The sequence below is a fragment of the Carassius auratus genome, chromosome 15 (assembly GCF_003368295.1).
Source record: "Carassius auratus strain Wakin chromosome 15, ASM336829v1, whole genome shotgun sequence".
In the NCBI taxonomy this organism is placed as follows: domain Eukaryota; kingdom Metazoa; phylum Chordata; class Actinopteri; order Cypriniformes; family Cyprinidae; genus Carassius; species Carassius auratus.
This window is the reverse complement of record NC_039257.1, coordinates 12,480,222-12,501,407: the sequence shown is the minus strand read 5'-3', so window position 1 is coordinate 12,501,407 and position 21,186 is coordinate 12,480,222. Positions and strand designations below refer to the sequence as shown.

At 37.6% G+C, this 21,186-nt stretch overlaps 1 protein-coding gene across 5 annotated transcripts in view; it reads left to right on the top strand.

Moving 5' to 3' along the window:
• LOC113115135 (small G protein signaling modulator 2) overlaps positions 1-21,186 on the top strand; it is a 43,835-nt gene that overhangs the window by 14,518 nt on the left and 8,131 nt on the right. Inside the window, exons 3-13 of one of the 5 annotated variants that reach the window (XM_026282444.1) lie at positions 6,519-6,687; positions 10,813-10,977; positions 11,537-11,604; positions 11,800-11,948; positions 12,041-12,175; positions 12,973-13,097; positions 13,484-13,551; positions 13,735-13,898; positions 14,441-14,573; positions 16,216-16,353; positions 20,298-20,460. In XM_026282444.1, coding sequence (XP_026138229.1) covers positions 6,519-6,687; positions 10,813-10,977; positions 11,537-11,604; positions 11,800-11,948; positions 12,041-12,175; positions 12,973-13,097; positions 13,484-13,551; positions 13,735-13,898; positions 14,441-14,573; positions 16,216-16,353; positions 20,298-20,460 — 1,477 coding nt within the window. Of the gene's footprint in view, positions 1-6,518; positions 6,688-10,812; positions 10,978-11,536; positions 11,605-11,799; positions 11,949-12,040; positions 12,176-12,972; positions 13,098-13,483; positions 13,552-13,734; positions 13,899-14,440; positions 14,574-16,215; positions 16,354-20,294; positions 20,461-21,186 lie in introns of all 5 variants that reach the window. The other 4 variants (XM_026282445.1, XM_026282443.1, XM_026282442.1 and 1 more) reach the window with 4 other exon arrangements.

The window sequence follows — 21,186 nt, the reverse complement described above, 5'->3', positions numbered from 1 at the left end:
TTGAAGAGAAGAGAGATGGCCCTCTGGAGAACAGATGTGAATTTGAGCAAGAGCAATGTCACTAAAACTAATTTAGTAAAAGGAAGTCTGCTTATATCTAACTCTATAGTGGAGATATTCCACATACAGTATAGGAGAAAACTATCTCTTCATTATTGTTAAGCTCTGTTTAAAAACTGGTGTTATTAAAAGTACTGGTGTCAGTGCCAAAAACAAAGTCTACTTGCACTTGTTTTTTAATAATAGTCCCTAAAATGCATCACTGTCTCTGACAGCAGTATCAGGGAATGTTCTCTGTATACGTCCCTGTGGGTGTTTCTGTCAAATGGATCAGCATTGACATGTTTTCTCATCTCTGGAACAGGTGTTTGGTGACCGCTCTGCTCTTCCCTGTAGTGTCAGCAGCTGCGGCTGAGTGCTGCGCATCCCTCAGCTGATTGAAGGTGCTTAGACAAAGAAAGCGTTGATGAAGTATACTCTCTCCTTCACACAGTGGATGAAGGGAGATGCATGCAGATTTGTTTTCTGTTCAACCTTCCTTTCTCAGTTCGGAGAGAATAGACAAAACTCAGGCTTGTGATCACCGCCATACGTCTCACAGACTGTTGGTGTAAATCAATATTTAATCACCTGGTGTGAGAGGATGACCTGAAATGGAAGCACATTTAAATAGTATCTGTGTCAGATTTAAGGTTTTAGCATGTAAATGTATGCATCAGTTATGATTTACTGCATTACATTAATGCAGGCATGCATACAAATGTTTGTGACTATTAGTTTTTAGTTTTTAGTTTGTCCATCTTTTTTTAAAAGCAGTACTTGAGCTTCATGAATTCGACAAATTTGTGTCAATCAGCCAATCAGATCGCCTTATGCAAATACCCTGGTGCAGACGCTGGCAAATCGTGATGCAACACCAGAATACTAATGTGGCTGGCTGTTGTCACTATGACCATCGCATCAGCACCAAGATTCACGCAAAACGCCCGGTGTGAATGTACCGTTTATTCATTTGACGTTATTTTCTTTTCTTGTATTTCCCAGATTTTCAGTGTGGCCTCAGATATTTGGATTACAATCTATTCCACTTGCTGGATATACTGTCAGTCTTTACTGTTTTCATAGGTGTCCTGAGAGCAGGAATGGGGTGAATGCATCATATACTGTCAGAGGTGTGTTTGTGTACATATGTGTGATTCCTTCAAGCTAGATTGTGTAGGGTGTGAGTGTGTGTGTGTGTGTGTGTGTGTGAAATGTTTAGACTGCCATCTTGCAAGCTTCATGGTGACAGGAATGTGCTGTATTCACACTTGACTCCTTTCATAAAAAACTATGGATGCCTCTATTAATAGAGGTGTCTAACTGTTTAAACTCACCGAAATAGCAGGAAACTTTTTTGGGTGCTGGTGGTGCCAGATGTAAAAAAAAAACAAAACAAAGAATTATCTTTTGAGCGTAACATCAGTAGAGCATGGTGGTTTGCCATCATGATGAAGACTTTGTGTTTACTTTATGCTTTTTAATTCTCAATTCCTCCCAAGGTATCTTCCAAACCCGTATAGCAGGGATCAGCAGGTAAGTTTGGCATCAGGCCAAAAAAATTTTTTGCCACTAGAGGTGGGCCAGAATAAAGGCCTACTATTATATATATATATATATATATATATATATATACATACATGGAAGTAGTGTCCGTGACGTCACCCATAGACTCCTGAAGAGCGTTTTTGAAGCTCAAAGTGTGCAGAGCGGGGTGTCACCATCTTGGCAGAGCATCACCGCGGACAATTGAAAATGGGCAAAAAGGCAGGAGCTAGCTGCCGAAGCCAAACCACCTGTCAGTCAAGTGGTCACGCCCTTAATTATGCAGAACTTTAAGTCTTAATATAATTTATACGGATGAGTTATAAAAAAATTCACCCCCCTCACAGTTGTCACGAAGGGTAAATTTAGCTATATAGACCAAAACCATTTTTTGCACCAGTCTTTAAACATGTTTTTTTCTGCTGTAAAGTTTTGACTCCCTTATGCAGCCAGCCTCCATCGACCAGTCGATGAATTACAGTTTTAGTCACTTCCTTGTTGGCTCCACGAGAGAGAGAGCGGGAGGTTGCCGCACGGTTAAACCCTGTAGTAGGACAATCATTAAGAAAAGCCACATTTGTTTCACCATGTCTGGGGTTTATACTGGATAAATTAATAAAGCAGAGTATTGACACGTAACCTGGCAAGTATTTTCATTCACCAACTTACAACACAGACAGCCTTGCTAAAACACACATATGTGGGAGATGCGGAATGGATAAAATAAGTACAAAAATAAAAGAGGACTTCAATAAGCACATTAATGGCATGTTTGAGTCACGCTCTTAATGAACCATGATTATTTCCTCTTTTCATATTGTGAATAAGAAATGTGTACTTTAAAGCCTAACTTGGCAAGATATTATTTCTGGGGGCTGCCTGTTGAGACCACTGCCATACGGCATTCTTCCTTCTGCGAAACATAAAATAATATATATTTATTTTTTCTAAGTCTCATCCTTTTTCCACCAGTGTACAATGTAAGTGAGGAGACTCAAACTGTCTGGTTACCAATTTTCCATACTGAAATTTCCATTGTTGTTGACATAATCTTTGCCTATATAGAAAATTCTCCTTTAAAATGTTGTTAAGTGTGACTTGTCATGGCAGGTTTAAAGCTAGAACACCATTAACACCTTAAACAGACACCATACTGAATATAATGCAGATGATTTCAATGCTGAGGGATAGACATACAGTCTTTACAGTGGCACACACTGTATAAAAGTCCTCATAATTTAGTTACAAGTAATTATAAATCCTTATAAACTGCATAAGATCACATAACTGTTTTATTACATCAGAAAGACGTCTCATCAGCTGGACAATTGGCATGTTACTGAATTCACTGTACTGCTATCCCTCATAGTCTTGTTTTAAAAATAATTTATTAAAATAATTTATATTATTAAAAATAATAATAAAATAATGAAAAATATTTTAATATAATTTATATATTTATAATTTAGTATTTATTCATATTTAGAAAATCTTGTATTTTCAGTTAAAAAAAAAATCATTTTTTGGGATTTTAGCTTTTGTCACTTTTTTTTAATATATATTTGTATCTAGCTAATTTTTATTTCAGTTATAGTAAATCAACTAAAACTAATGTTACTTCAGTTATTGCCAGTGCAAAAATTAAAATTCTCGTTCGTTTTTTATTTAAAACCTATATTTAATTTAATTTCTGCTTTATTTAAATTACTGAAATCCATTCTAGTTTTAGTTAACATTAACAGCATAAACAATGACAAGGAAATAAGGACAAACATTGTATTTTGGTGTGAAAGTGTTCAGTAATTCAGCATATTTCATTGAATTGAATTAGAATAATGGAACTGGATCATATTGAATCGAATACTCTCACAAACTTTCCAAACCAGAATTTCTCAATGGGGATGATCAGTGCCATATATTGTCTTCCAGTGGAACATCTCATCTTCGCTGGATGTCACTGGTATTCACATGTCTCTGTGAACATGAGGCCGGCGCTCAAGGACAGAGCCTGAGTCCAGACTGAGGGACAAAGATCAGGCTGATTAATAAGAACAGCAGTGCTAAACCTTCTTCATGCCAGAGAGCGATGAGTCACTCAGCCTCTGCCATTGTCTTTCTCCTCTTTTTATTCTCCTCTATTAATCTCTGGTTTTGAGTCTGTAGTTTCTCTCACGCTCTCTCCCCTCTCGTTTCCTCACTCTTCATCACTTTGACTCTTCTGGCCTGCCTTTCTCTGCCACTCATTTTCACTCCTTGTTTAATCATTTTTTTCCTATGGTCCTTCAACTCTTTCTCGAGCCCCCCGCCTCCCCCTGTCGCCCACGCTCTGTGCAGCTGCCGAGTACCTCAGAAATGCAGTTCATTACCATCTATTACTGTGACTCACAGCTTGACTGCACAGTCACAGGTGCGTTTCCCTACAGACGGCAGCGGTCGCGCACAGCCGCCGGCATCCAGCCCCCCACGTCTCACAGAGATGATAGTAGCTCAGATTACGGCCATCGATCAATGTATACAGTCGCCTGTGAGCACAATCACGTGTGCGATGTCATAGCATCTCAAAAGCTGTACTCTGCATCAATGCTATGGCTTTTAGATGATGTGTTCTGCTGTATTCTGTCGACAAGCTGGGTACAAGTTTGACAAAGGATTGTGGGTAATTGGGCTACAAGTCTAATTAGATCTTCTTCTCTAACCCGCCAATGTTGATATATGAGCAAACCCCTCTGTAATTTGTCATGAAGGAAAGGAACCTATCAATGGCTTACATATAGTTGTATAAACTGAGAAAGAAGTAAGTATCTAAACCTGACATACTTCAGTTTCCATGACTGAAAGAACACGGGAGGCTTTTGGTCATTAATGCATCGTTAAGACTAGCAAAGATCATAAACGGCATGATTTATGAGGTAATATGTCTAATCTGTTGCTCATTAAATCCCCATGTGGTTTGTCAGATTCTGTTTTCAGTGCTGTTCTTATTGAGTGGAGGTTGTTACAGTTGAATCAGATGAGGCCTTTTAATGTATCTGTGATGGGATACTGATTTCCTGTATGTATTGTTTGATTGCTTTCTTCAGTTGAACACACAAAGCATTTTACCAATATGAGATGGTAGAATGTATTTGGATGTGTCTTCAACTTTGTGGTTGGTTTGTTATACTGTATATAGACCTACATATCGTTCAAAAGTTTGGGTCTGTACAGTAAGTCAAGAATACAGTGATTTAAAATATCTATTTTAAATTTGATTATATTTGAACATTATTCCTGTGATGGCAAAGCTGAATTTTGAGCATCATTACTCTCTATATATATTTATTTATTTATTATTGTTTAAGTTATTGAGCTTGTTTACCAAGGAGGCAACAGTGTCAGTGAAGGACTTGAGAAGATTTTTTTTGGCACAGTCGACACTTGGAGGAAAATTTTTTTTGAGCCGGACACAAGTGTTTTTTATGAGTTTATTTATGTATGTATGCATTATTATTGCCTGATACTGTTGTATGCATTCAAACGTGTGCTTCGAGTTTGAGAACCGGTAGCTTGTGGGTGTATGGGTGCATGCAGGAAGGCGTTCAACCAGCAGGCACAGAGAGATTATGTAAATACATCTTCAGGAGCGTTCAGTTTGTTTCTCAACTGCACAGCGCTTTTCCTGCACATTTGTTGCTCAATGGAAGATGGATCAGAGAGACACAGGAAGTGGCATTTTTTTAGTACCTCTCAGGGCATTACTGTTCAAATCAGAGCTGCTTTTGGGAGCAGACAGTTATCGTGCTGGGTTCTCAAGGGGGGAAACACTTAGTAGCCAATTAGATGATTCATCTTTTTGTATGCTCTGAAATTAGAGGTGTAGATTAGCAACATATTTGCCGCTTGTTGATCATGTCTGCACAACTTAAAAAAAAAAAAAAAAGGTTGTTAACTCTCACTGAAAACCAATGGCAAAGTGGTTGATTCTCACAATATGCCTAAGGGCCCTGCTGTTTGGGAGGCCCCTGAATCTTGACTACAGTAGACCAATACAATCCCCATTTTCCCTTCACGAATGTGCATTTTAGCTGTCTAAATATATCAAACAGGTTCTTAAAGGAAAAACCTGAAGCCGCTGTCCCCGGGTGCACAAGCCAAGCAATAAAAGTGCTATTACCGCCATAAACATCTGATTGTTTTCACAAATGCAGTCGATTATGTGGCAGCGAAAGGACCTAGATTCTGCTGAGATATTGATAGCATCAATCATGCGGCGAGTCGACAGGTAGACTTTACTCCGCTGTCTTGACAAATGCAAATGTCATAACTGGCCTTTCATTGCAATCATGTAAAAAATTATCTTGATTTCATTTGCCAAGCAAGTTTCCTCATGCATCTTGATTTATGTTGTTCTTGGCACATGAGCACTTGGCTAAGTGTCAAGAAAGATGGACTTACACCAATATGAACATCTGCTCCATCCTTCATCGGTGAGATTAGGGGATTGGGGAACTGTTGCCGTTGTTTATTTGTTTTTGTAGTGAGCACACAGTGCTTAAGGGGACTGAATACTAGCAGAAGCAGGAGCGGTAACAGGTAGCTCACCCTGAGTCTGAATTACTGAAATATTTAGCTGTGCTTTAGGAACCAGCAGTAAATCTTGTTTCCAGTTGCAATGCACTCCTGTCATGGCTGTTTACCTCACGAAAAGCGAATGAGGAGTATGAGGCAGAACTCAATTACTTCTGAAATAAGATTTTCCCTTGCATCGTGCAAGTTCATCGATAGCAAAGCCTCCTGGGAAAGAAATGGAATTAAAAATTTGACATGTGAAAACAAATGGCTGTTATTAAAGGAATACATAAAGCTGTTAGAAATAATAATATGCTAATTGCTTAAGTTTTTTCAGTGTTTTGTATGATCTTTGCTTATCAACTCCTCCCTCTATGTTTCTGCAGGCTCCATTGAGGCTTGCTTAAGCCACCTGTTGAAGCGAAGAGCGGCGGGATTCCTCCGCAGCGATAAGATCGCCGCCCTCTTCACCAAGATCGGCAAGGTGAACACCACAGCGAGTGAGATCTGCCGCAAAGTACAAGAACAGCTACAGCAGCAGGCCGAAATCACCAGGTCTGACTTTCTACTGCGCACAAATAATGTGCATTACTTCCTTGAAATTATTATTATTATCAATTTATTAAACTTCACTTGTGAAAGCACTTTCTTTTCAGCTGACACCACCTAGACCATGTGGGCTGTTGGCTAATCTTACAGATTTACAGTTTACAAAGTTGATGGAAATAATTGCAAATAACAATAGATTTGAAAAAGAAGCCTTCATAATCAGCGGTAAACTGACGTTTAGGTTGAAACACCTTCACAATCCAACCAATTCTCAATAGGCCCCATTACATTTTTTTAAAGTAGTATTTTTGTAGTATTTAAAGTAGTATTATTATAAGATCTATAATGATTTGCTTTACTAATGTTTCAATCTTAAATATGTCAATATACAAAATGAAATAGATTGCAAATGGTATTTTATGTTGAATTCAAAAGTAATATTTCTGAACTACTAAAGGTCTGTTCACACCAAGAACTACTGTAAAACTATAAAGATAACTAAAATGATAACTAGTGTTCACACTAGTGGACGATAACTTTGTTTATTATAATCGCGCTCTGCAGTTTTGTTGTACTGCCCCTGTTGTTTCGCAGTTCTATTAGAATTAGAATGGTTTTCGAAACTTTCTAATTATCTTTCTAGTTGTGAACGACACTTAATATTCCAAACAGAATTGTAAAATTAGCACCCCATATTCATGACAATGGTTTAGCTAAAAGTAAATATATCAGACCACTCCAACAAACAGCAATACTTCGTTTCTGCATTTCAAACCACAAACTGCTAAAAATGACATACTTTCCTTTTAACAATAACTATAAGTAGAGATGCTAAAAGTCAAAGAAAGCCATAAACTGGAACTGATCGTATTAGCGATTTAAGCAATGCTTTATGACTGATAAGCTGTTCAGACAATGATGAAAGCAGGAAGCAGATCACATCTGGTGTGTGGAGAGGGATGATTTGCTGCTTTGTTGGGCTTTAAACAGAAGACTGGCTCTGCAGCACTCTAAATGAGGAATGGTATGGGCGGATGCACCAGGGGCTTCGGTCAGCTTCTTATTTTCCTATTAACTCTCCATTAGCAGAGCCACATGGCCAATGTGCCACTCAAGAGCGGACCACTCTGGCCTAATAGCCACAATTCCCAGGTGACTCCACATCTCTGTTATGGTCAGAGATTAGTTGAATCCACTTTGGTGTGTCTGTACAGTAGCCACTCTCTCACACACACACATTTAAAGCATTAATGTGGAGTGCTGTAGGTCACGTGTTTTGTGGTGTTCCCTGTCTGTCCATTTGAAGCACCCCTCCTCCACCGCACTCATTAGGTTACTAATGTTGCCACAGCAACACCCTGGTGTCATCATCTACAGTAAAGCAACAAGATGCTCGCTGGTTGTTGAATACTTCTAGCGCAGCAGTTCAGTCTAATTAAGCAACTGCATGTCATTACTTTCTTATGCAAGAGTTATATTGCACCCAAAACACATTTGTACTTTAAGTGATTTCATTTATTGCACTCGTATATAGCTTAACAATTATAATTAGTTTTTATATGATAAGATATAATGATTAGATATAATTAGATATAATTATTACAAAAAAATCTGTTTTCTTGCTTTATGAGTGCAGACGCCTGAACTTTTAGTCATCTATCAAAAGATTGAAAGATGGCAATTAATTTGCGTTGGTATAAAAAATGAGGCATTGGAAAGTAGCGTCTGTATGTTGCCATGAACAACGGTTAAAAAGTTAAACAGTTTGGTGCCATTGTACAAAAATATGTGCTATTTGTGGTAGAGCTGTGCAAAAAATCTAATGTGATTTTTATGCTCATCTAGTCACTAAAGGTGCACCTGTGATGTGATCCAGGGGGTTCCCGAATAAAAATTGCATCCCGGGGATAAAATACATGTTTTTTTTGGCAGGGTTGCCTTGGTAAAATTGGCATTTTAGGGGCTAAATATCACCTTATTAGGATTGGCAACACTGGTTCAGGTGGAGATGCATTTACTACCCAGAGCCGTGAAATTTTGAAATCTATTTTGTGTAGATTGTCAGTGAACTACGGCTCTGTGTAGTAAAGGCCAACCAGTGGTGCCAAGTCTGCGGTTGTTTTTCATGTCTGCAGGTCGAAGTGATCCCAATCCCAATAATTTGATATTTAGCTCCTAACATGCAAATTTTACCAAGGGAACCCCGGAAGAAAAACGTGTATTTTATCGCCTGGAACGAAACCGATTGGGTTAGTTTTAAGAAAGCAATTGGGCACGTTTTGTTTTGAAAACCTGGCAACCCTGAACTAAACGGACGTGCTGGATATACACTACTAATTATAGGAGCGCCTTTACTGACAGGATGCGCATTAAAATCACATTAGATTTTTTGCACAGCCCTAATTTGTGGATTCATAATGGACTTGATTGCATCTGTATTAACGGACCTCTAATGCTGCACTGGATGCTCTACATTATTTCTCTTGGAGCAGAAATGCACAGTTTCATCTCCATAGCATCTGCATAGCTCATCTCAGGTACAGGGATTTATTTACTTGTTTATACTGAAAGTCCACCGCTGTAGCCAGCACTCAGACACACACACAATGTAAGTGGTTGGCCGTTATGCGATCAATGCTTATGTAAATCAGAGAAGATGAGGGCGCTGTGGCCCAGACAGCAGACTCCTTCATCTCTGGTGTGCCGTGCCTGCATCTGTGATGTGGTGTGATGTCCGGGCTGGAGGGAGATTGATGGCTGTGGGGTGTTATTGGCTTACACCCATGATGGACTCTCTCAGCGGTGTGCTCAACATTACAGCAGTCCTCCCAGCTCTCCACAGACTCCGAACGGATCTCAGACGGGCTTAGTCATAAAGACTGGCTTAAAGGAATAGTCCAGGTTTATTTTCAGCCTGAAGATGGGATTGTTCATCCCAAAATAATTTATTTACTCGCCCTCATTTTCTGTCAGTTCAAAGTAAGAGAAAATGTACTGAAATGTATATAGACTAAATGAAATGTACTATCACTTTTGGTCAATGTAATGCTTCCTTGCTGAATAAAAGTATTAATCTCACTTGCTGACCGCAGACTTTTAATCAATAGTGTAATTGACCCTTCGCAGAGAGTTTGATTGACAGGCACTCTGACCAATCATAATGCCGGAACTGTGTAAAATTGTTTATTGAAGTCTTGAAACAATATACCTTCTGATATTTACTCAGGTTTATTTCTAGCTAATAAATAGTAAAGAGGAAGAGATGATCGGTTAACGTGCCATTTTAAACAAGCCTCCTGTCACAACACATTGTAGAGCCACAAAATGGTATTTATTGTTGGAATGTCTTAAAAATGACACTTTGTAAAGCCAAAAGTAACCTGCTTGTCTTGTCTGTCGACACATTTTCAGTGTCCTCTTTGCTCCGTGAAGTATTTTTCACTGTGAGAACATGATGTGTGGTGTGAATGAGAGTGCCAGGGCTTGTCGGACATAACAACAGAAACTAAGGGGGGCAGGTCTTTTCGAAGGGCCAGCTACGGGGATTTTGTCCGACCTGCTGTTGTTGATGGTTTGATTGTCCGAGGATGCAACTCTCATCTTAGATGTTCCTGCTCTTGTGTTACTAGTCTTTTATCTGTGGGATTTATCTCTTCTAATGCTCTGAGTCTTTTGGGATGACATATGCTCTGTCCCTGTCTTTGTGTGCATATGTGTGTGTTGTCCCGGTTGGCTGAACGGCCCGGCAGATTCAAGTGGGTTTTGTGACTTCATCTGGCCCTCCTGCACTGTTGTAGATGAGCAGCTAGGTAGATGCTGTATGGAGAAGTGCATGGACTTAGAAACATCCACTGACCGGCACAGTCATAATCCCTTTTGTGTCTCTTGCTTCTTTCATAAAACCAGACAATGCAAGTATAGGATTTTAGCAGGTTATATGAGGACAAATAGAAGCCTAGTCTTAGCAAAAACGCTCTTTTTAACTTTTGGGGGGAATATGTTCATTAAAAAGATTATTACTATTGTGTCACTTGGTTGCATAAGAGAATTTGGTTTGTAATGACTCTTTACACTTATGTGTTGTTATAATGTGTATGAATTTTTGAACATTTTATTGATGGTCTTTCTCAGGAGAACCCAGAGCACAGGACAGGAGCCCCTCCGGAGGCAGGGTTCCTCTGCCGGCCGAGCGCCTCAGCCCCTCTCTGCACAGGCCATCAAGCACATATGGGTCCGCACGGCCCTCTTTGAGAAAGTTCTGGACAAAATACTGCAGTATATTGTGGATAATGCAAGGTAATTAGCATCAGTACTGTACTTCGGTTCATAAAAAAAATTATGATTTTGTTTTTAGCATTTAAAAAAAAGTATAATCTTTAGCAAGTCTGCAAACAATTATCACTATTTTTTGTACTTTACATTATAATGTTGTGAATTTTAAAATTGACATTTTATGAGTGATTATTTGAATTTATTTAGGCAAAGTATTAAAGAAAATTAGAATTATAAAAGAATATTAAAACATTTTTTAATATCAAACATTTATCTGTTATTAGCATAACATGAAACATTTTTGTAAATTTCACTTATTGATATCATATGGAATTTTAATATATGTGTGTTTGCCTTTTTTTTTCTTAAATAATAATGGCTGCATAACATGCATTGCTCATCTCTCTTATGCAAAGTGGCAAATTTGCCAAGATTAAGGGTTGACATTTATCATTTGTCCACGGTGATTGTTTGGGCTGTCATGTGAAGCTTGTAAAATAATGTGTTATTTGTTCAGCCTTTGAAAGAGGTCTCTGGTTATTGACATACCCATTGTGTGTTTGCTGTTTGTGTGTGTCTGTAGTAAGTATTATGAAAAGGAGGCCCTCATGCACGACTCTGTGTTTGGCCCGATACTGGCGGCACTGCTGGGTGAGTCTATCTGATGCATAAAACACACTCGATCTACTCCTATTACAGCTAATCGAGATTTATAGATGTTGTTCAATTAAACATTGTGTTCAAATGGTGTTAACGTTTATTATTTTATTATAATTCACTCTTGCATCACAATATGTTGTCACATTCAATTTGTTTTGTGTTAAAATCGATATTTTTCATCTATAGTCGGGCCTTGCGCTCTGGAATACACTAAGCTCAAGACGTCGGATCATTTCTGGACAGACCCGTCAGCAAATGAGCTGGTCCAGAGGCATCGCATTCACGGGGCCCACAGGGGCCAAGAAGTGTCCCCGGGCCGCAGGCCTGCACTTGGGGTGAGAATAGCATATGTATAGGGGTGTTTGTGCAGTTGTTTTGTTCTAGTAAATAATCCATTTAAAATCCAATATTGATGTTTTTTCCTCAGATCCGAAAGCGTCAGTCCTCTGGAAGCATGTCTGAGGACAAGTTTGCGGCCTCGGCGAGAGAGTACGTTGAATCCCTGCACCAAAACTCACGCATTAACTTGCTCTACGGAAAAAACAATGTACTCGTTCAACCGGTAAGACAACACACACAAATGCATGCACGCACACACACACACACACACACACACACATACACACACAGATGCAAATGCAATTACAGGAAAACTAGTTTAATTAACATCTACAGTTCTTTTGATGAGTGTAATTAAAAGGGATTGATTTTAGATCAATGAATACCATCTTATCGATATTTGGATCTCAAGGGCTGCTGATAATGGGGTTTGAGCCAGAGTGGTGTAGATAGGTAGAACTGTTCAAATTGTTGCCTTCCCTTGTGTAATGAATGGTCAGATGGCTTTCCCTGGCATTTTTAACGGACTTCCTGGCTGCTACTTGGCTACTCTTGTGAACTGGAAAAGGCAGACTGTATTAGACTTTACACCACATTAGATTTGTCATCAAATGAGTCAGGCACAAAGTGAATGTGTGCATGAAAGTGTCTGTGAGATTTGCAATGGTGACTGATGTAACTGGGCACAGAGAATGCTGGGTCTGGCAAGGACTTCTAGAAATCAATAGTTTAGACAACCCTTGCCAAAAGGTTTGCAGTGATTCAGGTTTAATTGGATTTCTGTGTGAAACCTGATGCGTTTCGCAGCTCTCATCATCACAGTAAATCGTCAGAGACGTTTTATTTATGTCACTCTGTTACTTATCACACTCATTTGTTTCTTCTTTTTTTTCTTCTCTTTTTCTTGCATGTTTACTTATAAGCAAATAAAAGTGTGTATTGCTGCTGATTATATTTGATATCTTTATACACAGTTGGGGAAGCCACTGTGTTTTATTGAATAGACTTTGTTCTTTGCAGAAGAAGGAAATGGAAGTGCTGCGTGGTTACCTGTCTCTTCATCAGACGGCCGAAACACTCACACTAAAGTGGACGCCCAATCAGCTAATCAATGGCACTCTGGGAGACTGTGACTTGGAGAAGAGGTAATATATGCTACACACATGGGCAAATCTGGTAAATTAGGTCATCAGATAAAATGGGCCGGAAGAGCTTGGAATGATTTGAGATGGTCAATCACTGCAATTCATTTAGCTACAAATGAACTTAACATGTAGGAACTGAATTGATTGGTCCGGGATTACTAGGTTGGACAGAGCAATTACTTTAACAGATGATGTACAGTACAGGAAAAGCATAAGATGAGCTTGCTTGTTTGTAATGATACGGTTGAAATGTTTGTAAGAAACAAATAGCAATCTAAATGTAAGATTATTTAGCAAAAACAACATTGATTATTTTATTGAAAAGACTGTTTTCTTTTCAATTTTCTCTCTCTCACACACACACTTTTTTTTTTATCACCCAATAGTATTTACTGGGACTACGCTTTGAGTGTGCCTTTAAGACAGATCGTCTGCATTCATTGTCACCAGCGCCGTAAGTCTGATTTTATTTTATCTTATATAATTTATTTTATTTTATTTTATAATTATTATATTTATTATGATATTACGCTTCAGTGTAGCACATATTTCAGTATCAGTTATTGATTTTATTCACATTATATCGGATTTTTAATTATATTATATTTCATTTAACATTCTTGTGAATTTCTGTTAGCGGACTGTGGAGGTACTCTGGTGTTAGTAAGTCAGGATGGGATCCAGCGGCCTCCTCTGCATTTTCCTCCTGGGGGCCACCTGCTGGCTTTCCTGTCCTGTTTGGAGACAGGTTTACTGCCCCGGGGTCAGCTTGAGCCCCCACTCTGGTCCCAGAAGGGCAAGGTGAGTGTTTTGCTACAGAAGTTATTACAAATCATGTAATAGAATGTTGAAATTTGTCAGTAAAATTTCAAAAATCCAACTCATTCAAAAATTAGAATGACAATGAAAATTAAGATGCTGAAATTTTACTCACCCTCAAGGCCATCCAAGATGTAGATTAGTTTTTCTTCATTGGAACATATTTGGAGAAATTTTGTAATATGTCACTTGCTCACCAGTGGATCCTGTGCAGTGAATGGGTGCCGTCAGAATGAGAGCTCAAACAGCTAATTAAATCATCATAATGAATAATCCACTTGACTCCAGTTCATCAGTATGATTTTTTAATGGAATCTCATTCTGACGGCACCCATTAACTGCAGAAGATCCATTGGTGAGCAAGGCATGTAATGCTCAATTTTTCCAAATCGTTTCTGATGAAGAAAACATCACATTCTAGTTTTTTGCTGGTTGACAAACTGCAGATTAATAACGAAATGTTCCCTATTTGAAGTGACAAGTCTAGTTTAGTTTGATTATGACTTTGTGTGTTTGCTTAACAGGGTAAAGTCTTCCCTAAGCTCCGTAAGAGGAACAGCACAGCCCGTTTATTGGATCAGGATGGAGATGGCGAGGAGCAGATCGCTGCAGACTTTGTGTTTCGCATCGTCTATCCAGGGCACCGTCAAGACTCAAGTGAGGCTCAGCAGACATCTCTGTCTCTCTTCACACATCCAGCATCTGTCCATCTATCCATCCGTCTATCCATCCATCCATGACCCCAAAAGGATCAAACACTTAAAAGCCACACATTAATATTCATGAATATGTAATTAAATTAAATTAATATAATTTTAAGTGTGATTTAAGCATCCAAAAGTGCTTTTTTGGGGTTGGTACTCAGATTCATTACTCCCATTACAATCCATTACTCCCAGCCACTGTTCAGTCAGACCTGATTTCCCTGATGTGTGAATGCTGAAAAGGGCTGCATCTATGGGATGATATTAGACTCAAAATGATTAATAGAACCATGCACAATTATCCATGTACTGCATACATTTTATGCATGTATCTTACTAACCACAAACAGATGCCTTTCAGTTTGAGTCTGTGGAATTCAGGATTAAATGATTTGAACATTTGAACATGATTTGTGCATTCATTCACATCTCTTTCAGAGTCAATTATTGAAAATATTTTTTTTCTGTAATTCAGTGGCATATTGTCAGTTATTCCTTCCTTGTATTAATAATAATAATAATAATATGGATTGCGAGCTGTGTGTGTAGATTGGACAAGGCTAAAAGGGCAGAACGGAGGTTTCAAAATCCAAATGAACCAAACAAGATGGACTCGAACAAGATGTCAATAAATGCACACGTCACCTGATACACAAATGCAATGACTCTTTTTTGCATGTTTTAGGATCTTTTAGCAATTTATTATGTAGGAATGCAGAACAGAACATTTTTATTCACAAACGTGTCTGTATTTTTTCACATTGCTGCACAATCATTTAATCCTGAATTCCACAGAATGCTATCGAAAGGCATTTGTTTGTAGTTAATAAGATACATGCATAAAGTTCATGCAGTGATTTTAAGTCTAATATCATCCCATATGCATCAGACACCATCCCCACATATCACTGTTGTCTGTGTTTTGTTATCACTTTTCTGTGGAACATAACAGCCGTTGTGGAGGCTTCTGGAAGGGATGTGAGTATTAGACGCAGCCTTTAGATTTTTGAACTGTTCTGACTGGGATGACAGTGCTCCTCTTTATATCTGTGTATACATGCACTGCAAAAAAAAAAAATATATATATATATTTTGGCTTAATTTCCTGTTAAAATATCAGAGTATCCTTAAAACAACATTCATTTACTTGAGAAGCAAAATTGCTTAAGATATCAAGCCTCGTTTTCAAAGAACATATCTTGAATTACATTTTAATTCAATAAATAATAAACATTCAAATTTTTTTAAATACTTTTTTTTAATCAGTTTATAATCTTATGATTGAAATTTCACATTGAGGATTTTTGTATTTTGATCATAAAAAAAATTAAGTTTAATAAATTGAAATTTCATAAGGCTTAAAATAAGGTTTAAAACAAGTAGAAACAATTTAAATAACTATTAATTCAAGATGCATTCTCTGAAAACAAGACTTAATATGTTATGCAGTTGTGCTCATTTTAAGAATGTTTATATATTTTACTGCAAAACCCGAAAAAAATACAAATAACATTTTTTTTTTGCAGTGTGTGTGTGAGTGGAACGTGACTTTGTGTCAGAGGCGGGTGCTAAACTGTGTTCTTTTATTGCCCAAGCAGTCACTATAAACTACCACCACACCACGGGCAGTCGTGCGCCCTCTCTGGATGACGATGAGGAGGAGGAAGATAGACTTCACGCTATGATCTCTATGATCTGCTCACGGAACCTCACAGATCCTAATGCCATGAAAGGTTTTTATCACTAGTGGCCCACTTCATTCTCCCTCCTTCTTTTCACCCTTCTTCTCCTCCCACTTCCTTCCCTCCCAACTGTTACCTGGTCCCCACCACCAGCGACCCAGCAGTGCGGCCGGTTGTCGGTCAGTGAGGACAGATTGAGACACAGTAGGCGCCTCGAGGGTCATGGTTCCCTTGTTAGTCTTAAAAGTGTTGGCCTGATCTGTATGCTTGTAACCATGGTAATATTTGCTGCTAGGTCAAGTGGCAATTCCATTGCACAAGAGAACATATATGTATGTATATGTGTGTGTGTGTGTGTGTGTGTGTGTGTTATATATATATATATATATATATATATATATATATATATATATATATATATATATATATATATGCGCATATAATTTTTGCTAAAATGATTAGTTCTGACCCAAAACAATATGGTAAGAAAATTTGAATTATAGGTTTTATTTGCATAATTTAAACTGTCAAAGATTTTGTATTATTTTGTTTTATTATTTTGTTTATTATATTAGATATAATAAATTGTTATAAGTATAAATGTTAAAAAAAATCTATTTGGCTAACATGTGTATAGTTCTCCAAAAAAACTAGGTAAAAAAAAAAATCTAATTATTGAATTAAATTTTTAATAATTTCAATGTTGACTTTTTTATTCCTATTTTATATATATATATATATATATATATATATATATATATATATATATATATATATATATATATATATAATATATATATATATATATATATATATATATATATATATATATATATATATATATATATTTGTGTGTGTATGTGTGTATGTGTGTGTGTGTGTGTATTCTGCTAAAATGCATATATTTACATCTAACTATGTAGAAAAATTCTAATTCTTAATTAAATTCACATAATATTAATGTTGAAGCATTTTTTATTATTCACACAAACACTGAATGTCCCTTATTTTCACATTTGGGTTTTTAAGTGTGTGTGTGTGTGTGTGTGTGTGTGTGTGTGTGTGTGTGTGAGGTCAGTACAGTGCACATCTCTCTCCCCTGACTCTCTCTCCTCCGCTGTCGTCACTCTTTTGCCTCCACCCCTCCTTTACCGGAGGTTACCTACGCTAACCTTTCTCACAGTTGGGAGAGCTTCCATTGCCCTGCCACGTTGTCACACTACTACTCTGCCTTTGTCTTTCTCCTTCTCACACACATACATGACGACACTACCCTGACTGCCCTAGGAGGTATGATGAGCGTTCATGGAGCTCAGACCCTCCTCCTCTCTGCACTGTTGGGCCTGACTGTGGTGGCCAGGCTGCATTGCTTCCAATGATTTGCTGTTTTCCTTTTGCACTCTTTGGTTGACTTAAGTAAGTCCTTGGAGAGGTCTTGGTTATTTTTAGGTTCTGTGTCTTTATTTGTTTTCACTGGCAAATGCTTGAGGGCTTTGCATGTCAAGTTTGCACACGTTATGTATTACATTTTCGTTTAAACTTTGCAGCGAATGCGCTCCACTGCTTACTTGTCAGAACTGTGTCTTCTTCCCTTTGTGAATTCTCTCTTTTCCTCTTTGGTTTGAGTTGTCATTGTTGTTTTGGTTTTCCTCCTGTGTCGAGTCGGTTTTCTGCAATGCTGTTCACTGTAATTCTTCACTAACTGCAGTCACCTTTCATTATATCAGTTAGGTCCTGTGGGGTTCTGGTGTAGTAGAATCACGAATCGTTCCGTGAATGCGTCGCCCATTCGATCATAGCCTTACCAAAGTCCCATAGGCCACGTCAGACTTTTAGGGAAAGATATTGAATACATGTTCTCCGTGCACACTGTACACACTGCACACAGGTCACCAGCTCCAACCTGAAGAATTAAGGTGAAGAGCATTTACTATTGACTTTTTTTGGTTCAGTTGATTCACTCTCTTCACGTTTTTTTACAACTACACACAGTGTACATTGGTCTTCTTGATTTGTCTTTATTTTTGTGATGGTTCAATCTGATGCATCTAGCATGGTAGGAGTGGTTACTGTCTGTCCCTCTTTACTCCTCTCCAAGCTCTACCAGTGCCTGGCTTGATTTGTGACACTGTGATTGATTGATCGATTGATTGGCAGGTCTCCTGGCATGGCATCCCTGCATCGTTTTACACCTTTCCCTTCTCTTCATTCATAGATGCATGTTTTTGATATCCTTATATTTTAGGTTTGCTTTGATTTCATTATGTGTGTTTAAGGCCATTTCTAACAGGAAGAAATATCTGGAAAAAGAAAAGTACGTCTAAATTGGGGCTGTCAATTTATCCTTTTTAGTGGTATTATTTTAAAAAGAACAAAATATGCAATTAATTGTTTTCCACCTACACGTTAAACAGAGCAGTTCTAGCTTAAAGGGATACTCCACCCCAAAATGAAAATTTTGTCATTAATCAATTAGCCCACATGTGGTTCCAAACCCTTCAAAGCTTTGTTCGTCTTCGGAACACAATTTAAGATATTTTGGATGAAAACTGGGAGGCCATAGACTGCCATTCGTCTTCTCTGTTTCTCTCCACATGTTTATGTATTTTTACGCTTGATTTGAAAGAAAACAGCACAACTTGTGGCGCGGCTGACTCAGAAGAGCGTACGCTGTCTGCGTTCAGCTCATATTCTCCAAAATGTGGCTACGGCAATGTGGAGAGAAACAGACGAGACAAATTGTTGAATAAAGTTTTTTTTTTTTTTTTTTTGTGTACAAAAAGTATTCTCGTTGCTTCATAACGTTACGGTTGAACCACTGACGACGTCTTTCATACTTTTCTGGGGCTTGACAGTGTAACTTACTTGGCAGTCTGTGGGACAGTAAAAAGCCTCCTGGTTTTCATCCAAAATATCTTAAATTGTGTTCCGAAGACGAACAAAGCTTTTACGGGTTTGGAACCACATGGGGGTAAGTGATCGATGACAAAATTATCATTGTGTGGTGAATTATCCCTTTAAAGTAAAACCTTTAGGCAACGCTTTTTGGCAAACCACACTTAGAGTATGTGGTGCCAGCAACATGTTCTTACATCAAAAAACAAAAGAATGGGGCAGAAGAAAGGGATATTTAAAAAGCCAATCTACTGTAAACCAGAGATATGGTGTCTTTAAAATTGCAGAGCTCATGGCGAGAGATGCTAAGAAACAGCAACACTTGACTCGTACAGTTACTGTTTAAAAAAAAAAACATGGTAGACATAATGCAAAAGTAAGTTGTGTGTAAATGGCCCCTATGGATAAACGGATAGTTTTATGTTAAAGAAATATAGAAATAAAACACATATTACAACATCTAGAGGCACTTTTCTTAATTTCTATTATGTGATTTGTATCTGCCAAAATAAAGTTTTAAAATAGTTTTAAATGAGATGTTTTCTCAGTCAAAATTCATATGAGTAAATGTGTTTAATGTTAATTAAATTATATATGATTTAATCCATGTAATGAATTTCTTTAGTTGATTGACAGCCCTAATCTAAGTACCATTCAAAATGAACAAATTGCTAAATATTATAAAACATTTAAATCAGATATATTAAAATGCAGTTTAGGATGCATTTTACTCTTCCTTAATTATCTCATGGTTGAGCTGAGGCCTGAAATTCAGTGAGCTGAATCAGATGCTTTATGTCCATCCCAAGAGCCTGATTTCCAGTAGAGATGTTTGATGTCCAGTAGGGATGTGAAATGAATTCCCATATGACAGCTTTCCATCGTACAACAGCTTCTTATTGTAGAGTAACTCTGAGAGGAAAGAAAATACCCACTTTCAATGATCCTAGTAATATTAATGATCCTATATATCTCAAATATGTTCTTCAAATGCAGGTTACTGGAGCAGGTTTCATGTTTGCTTATTCATCTCTTATTTCCTCTCTCTCTTTCTCTCGCTCTGCCTCTTTTCTATCTATTCCACTCCCACACCCTAGTAGACCACGGGGACATGATGCAGGAGATGCAGGCTTTTGGCGGCAGCCCGTTGTCATGGCAGCAGGGCGAGTGCACCAGTCATATGTCATCTTGTCTGTCCTGCTCCACTGGGGGCAGCATCGCTTCCGTCGAGCTTCCAGAGAGCTGTACCTGCATGCATGACCGGTGAGAGTTTTATTGGTTAGAAAACCCGTTAAAAACAGTAATATTGTTAATTATTAATACAACCGAATACAACCGTTTTGTATTTGTATACAAATGTAATATCTAATTTAATTACATCTAAATTAATTTCAGTACTTGTTACTCCAGTCTCTTCAGAAATCATTCTAATGCACTAATTTGTTGCTAAAGAAATATCAGTGTCAAAAAACATGATTTTACAGGATTCTTTGATGAATAGAGAGTTAAAAGAAAGGCATTTATTTGAAACAGAAATCTTCTGTAACGTTATCTTTACTGTTATTTTTGGTCAATATAATGCATAATAGCTTAAAGTAAATCTATTAATCGTATAAAATATGATCTTATATCATAATCTTATTTAATCTTGTCGTTTCCATCCTGTATTGTTTTTGTTATTATGTGGTGGAAAATAAACATTTCTGGAATTCTGGAAATGTTGTTTTGCGTAGCATTTTATGCATCCTAATTATGTACAAATAAATAATATCCTTACACTTACGCATAATTATTTACATTTAATGGAAATGACAGTAGGGTGATGATATTTTTCTTAAATTTTCTTTGTTTCATCTCAAGCCCACTTGCTCTGAGACTAACCATAGTGAAAACTTCATTAGTATTAATATTGTTGGTTGTATCAGTTTTTCTTTTCTTTTATTTTTTGTACAGATTTATATAGATCATTATCACACAATAAATATGTGT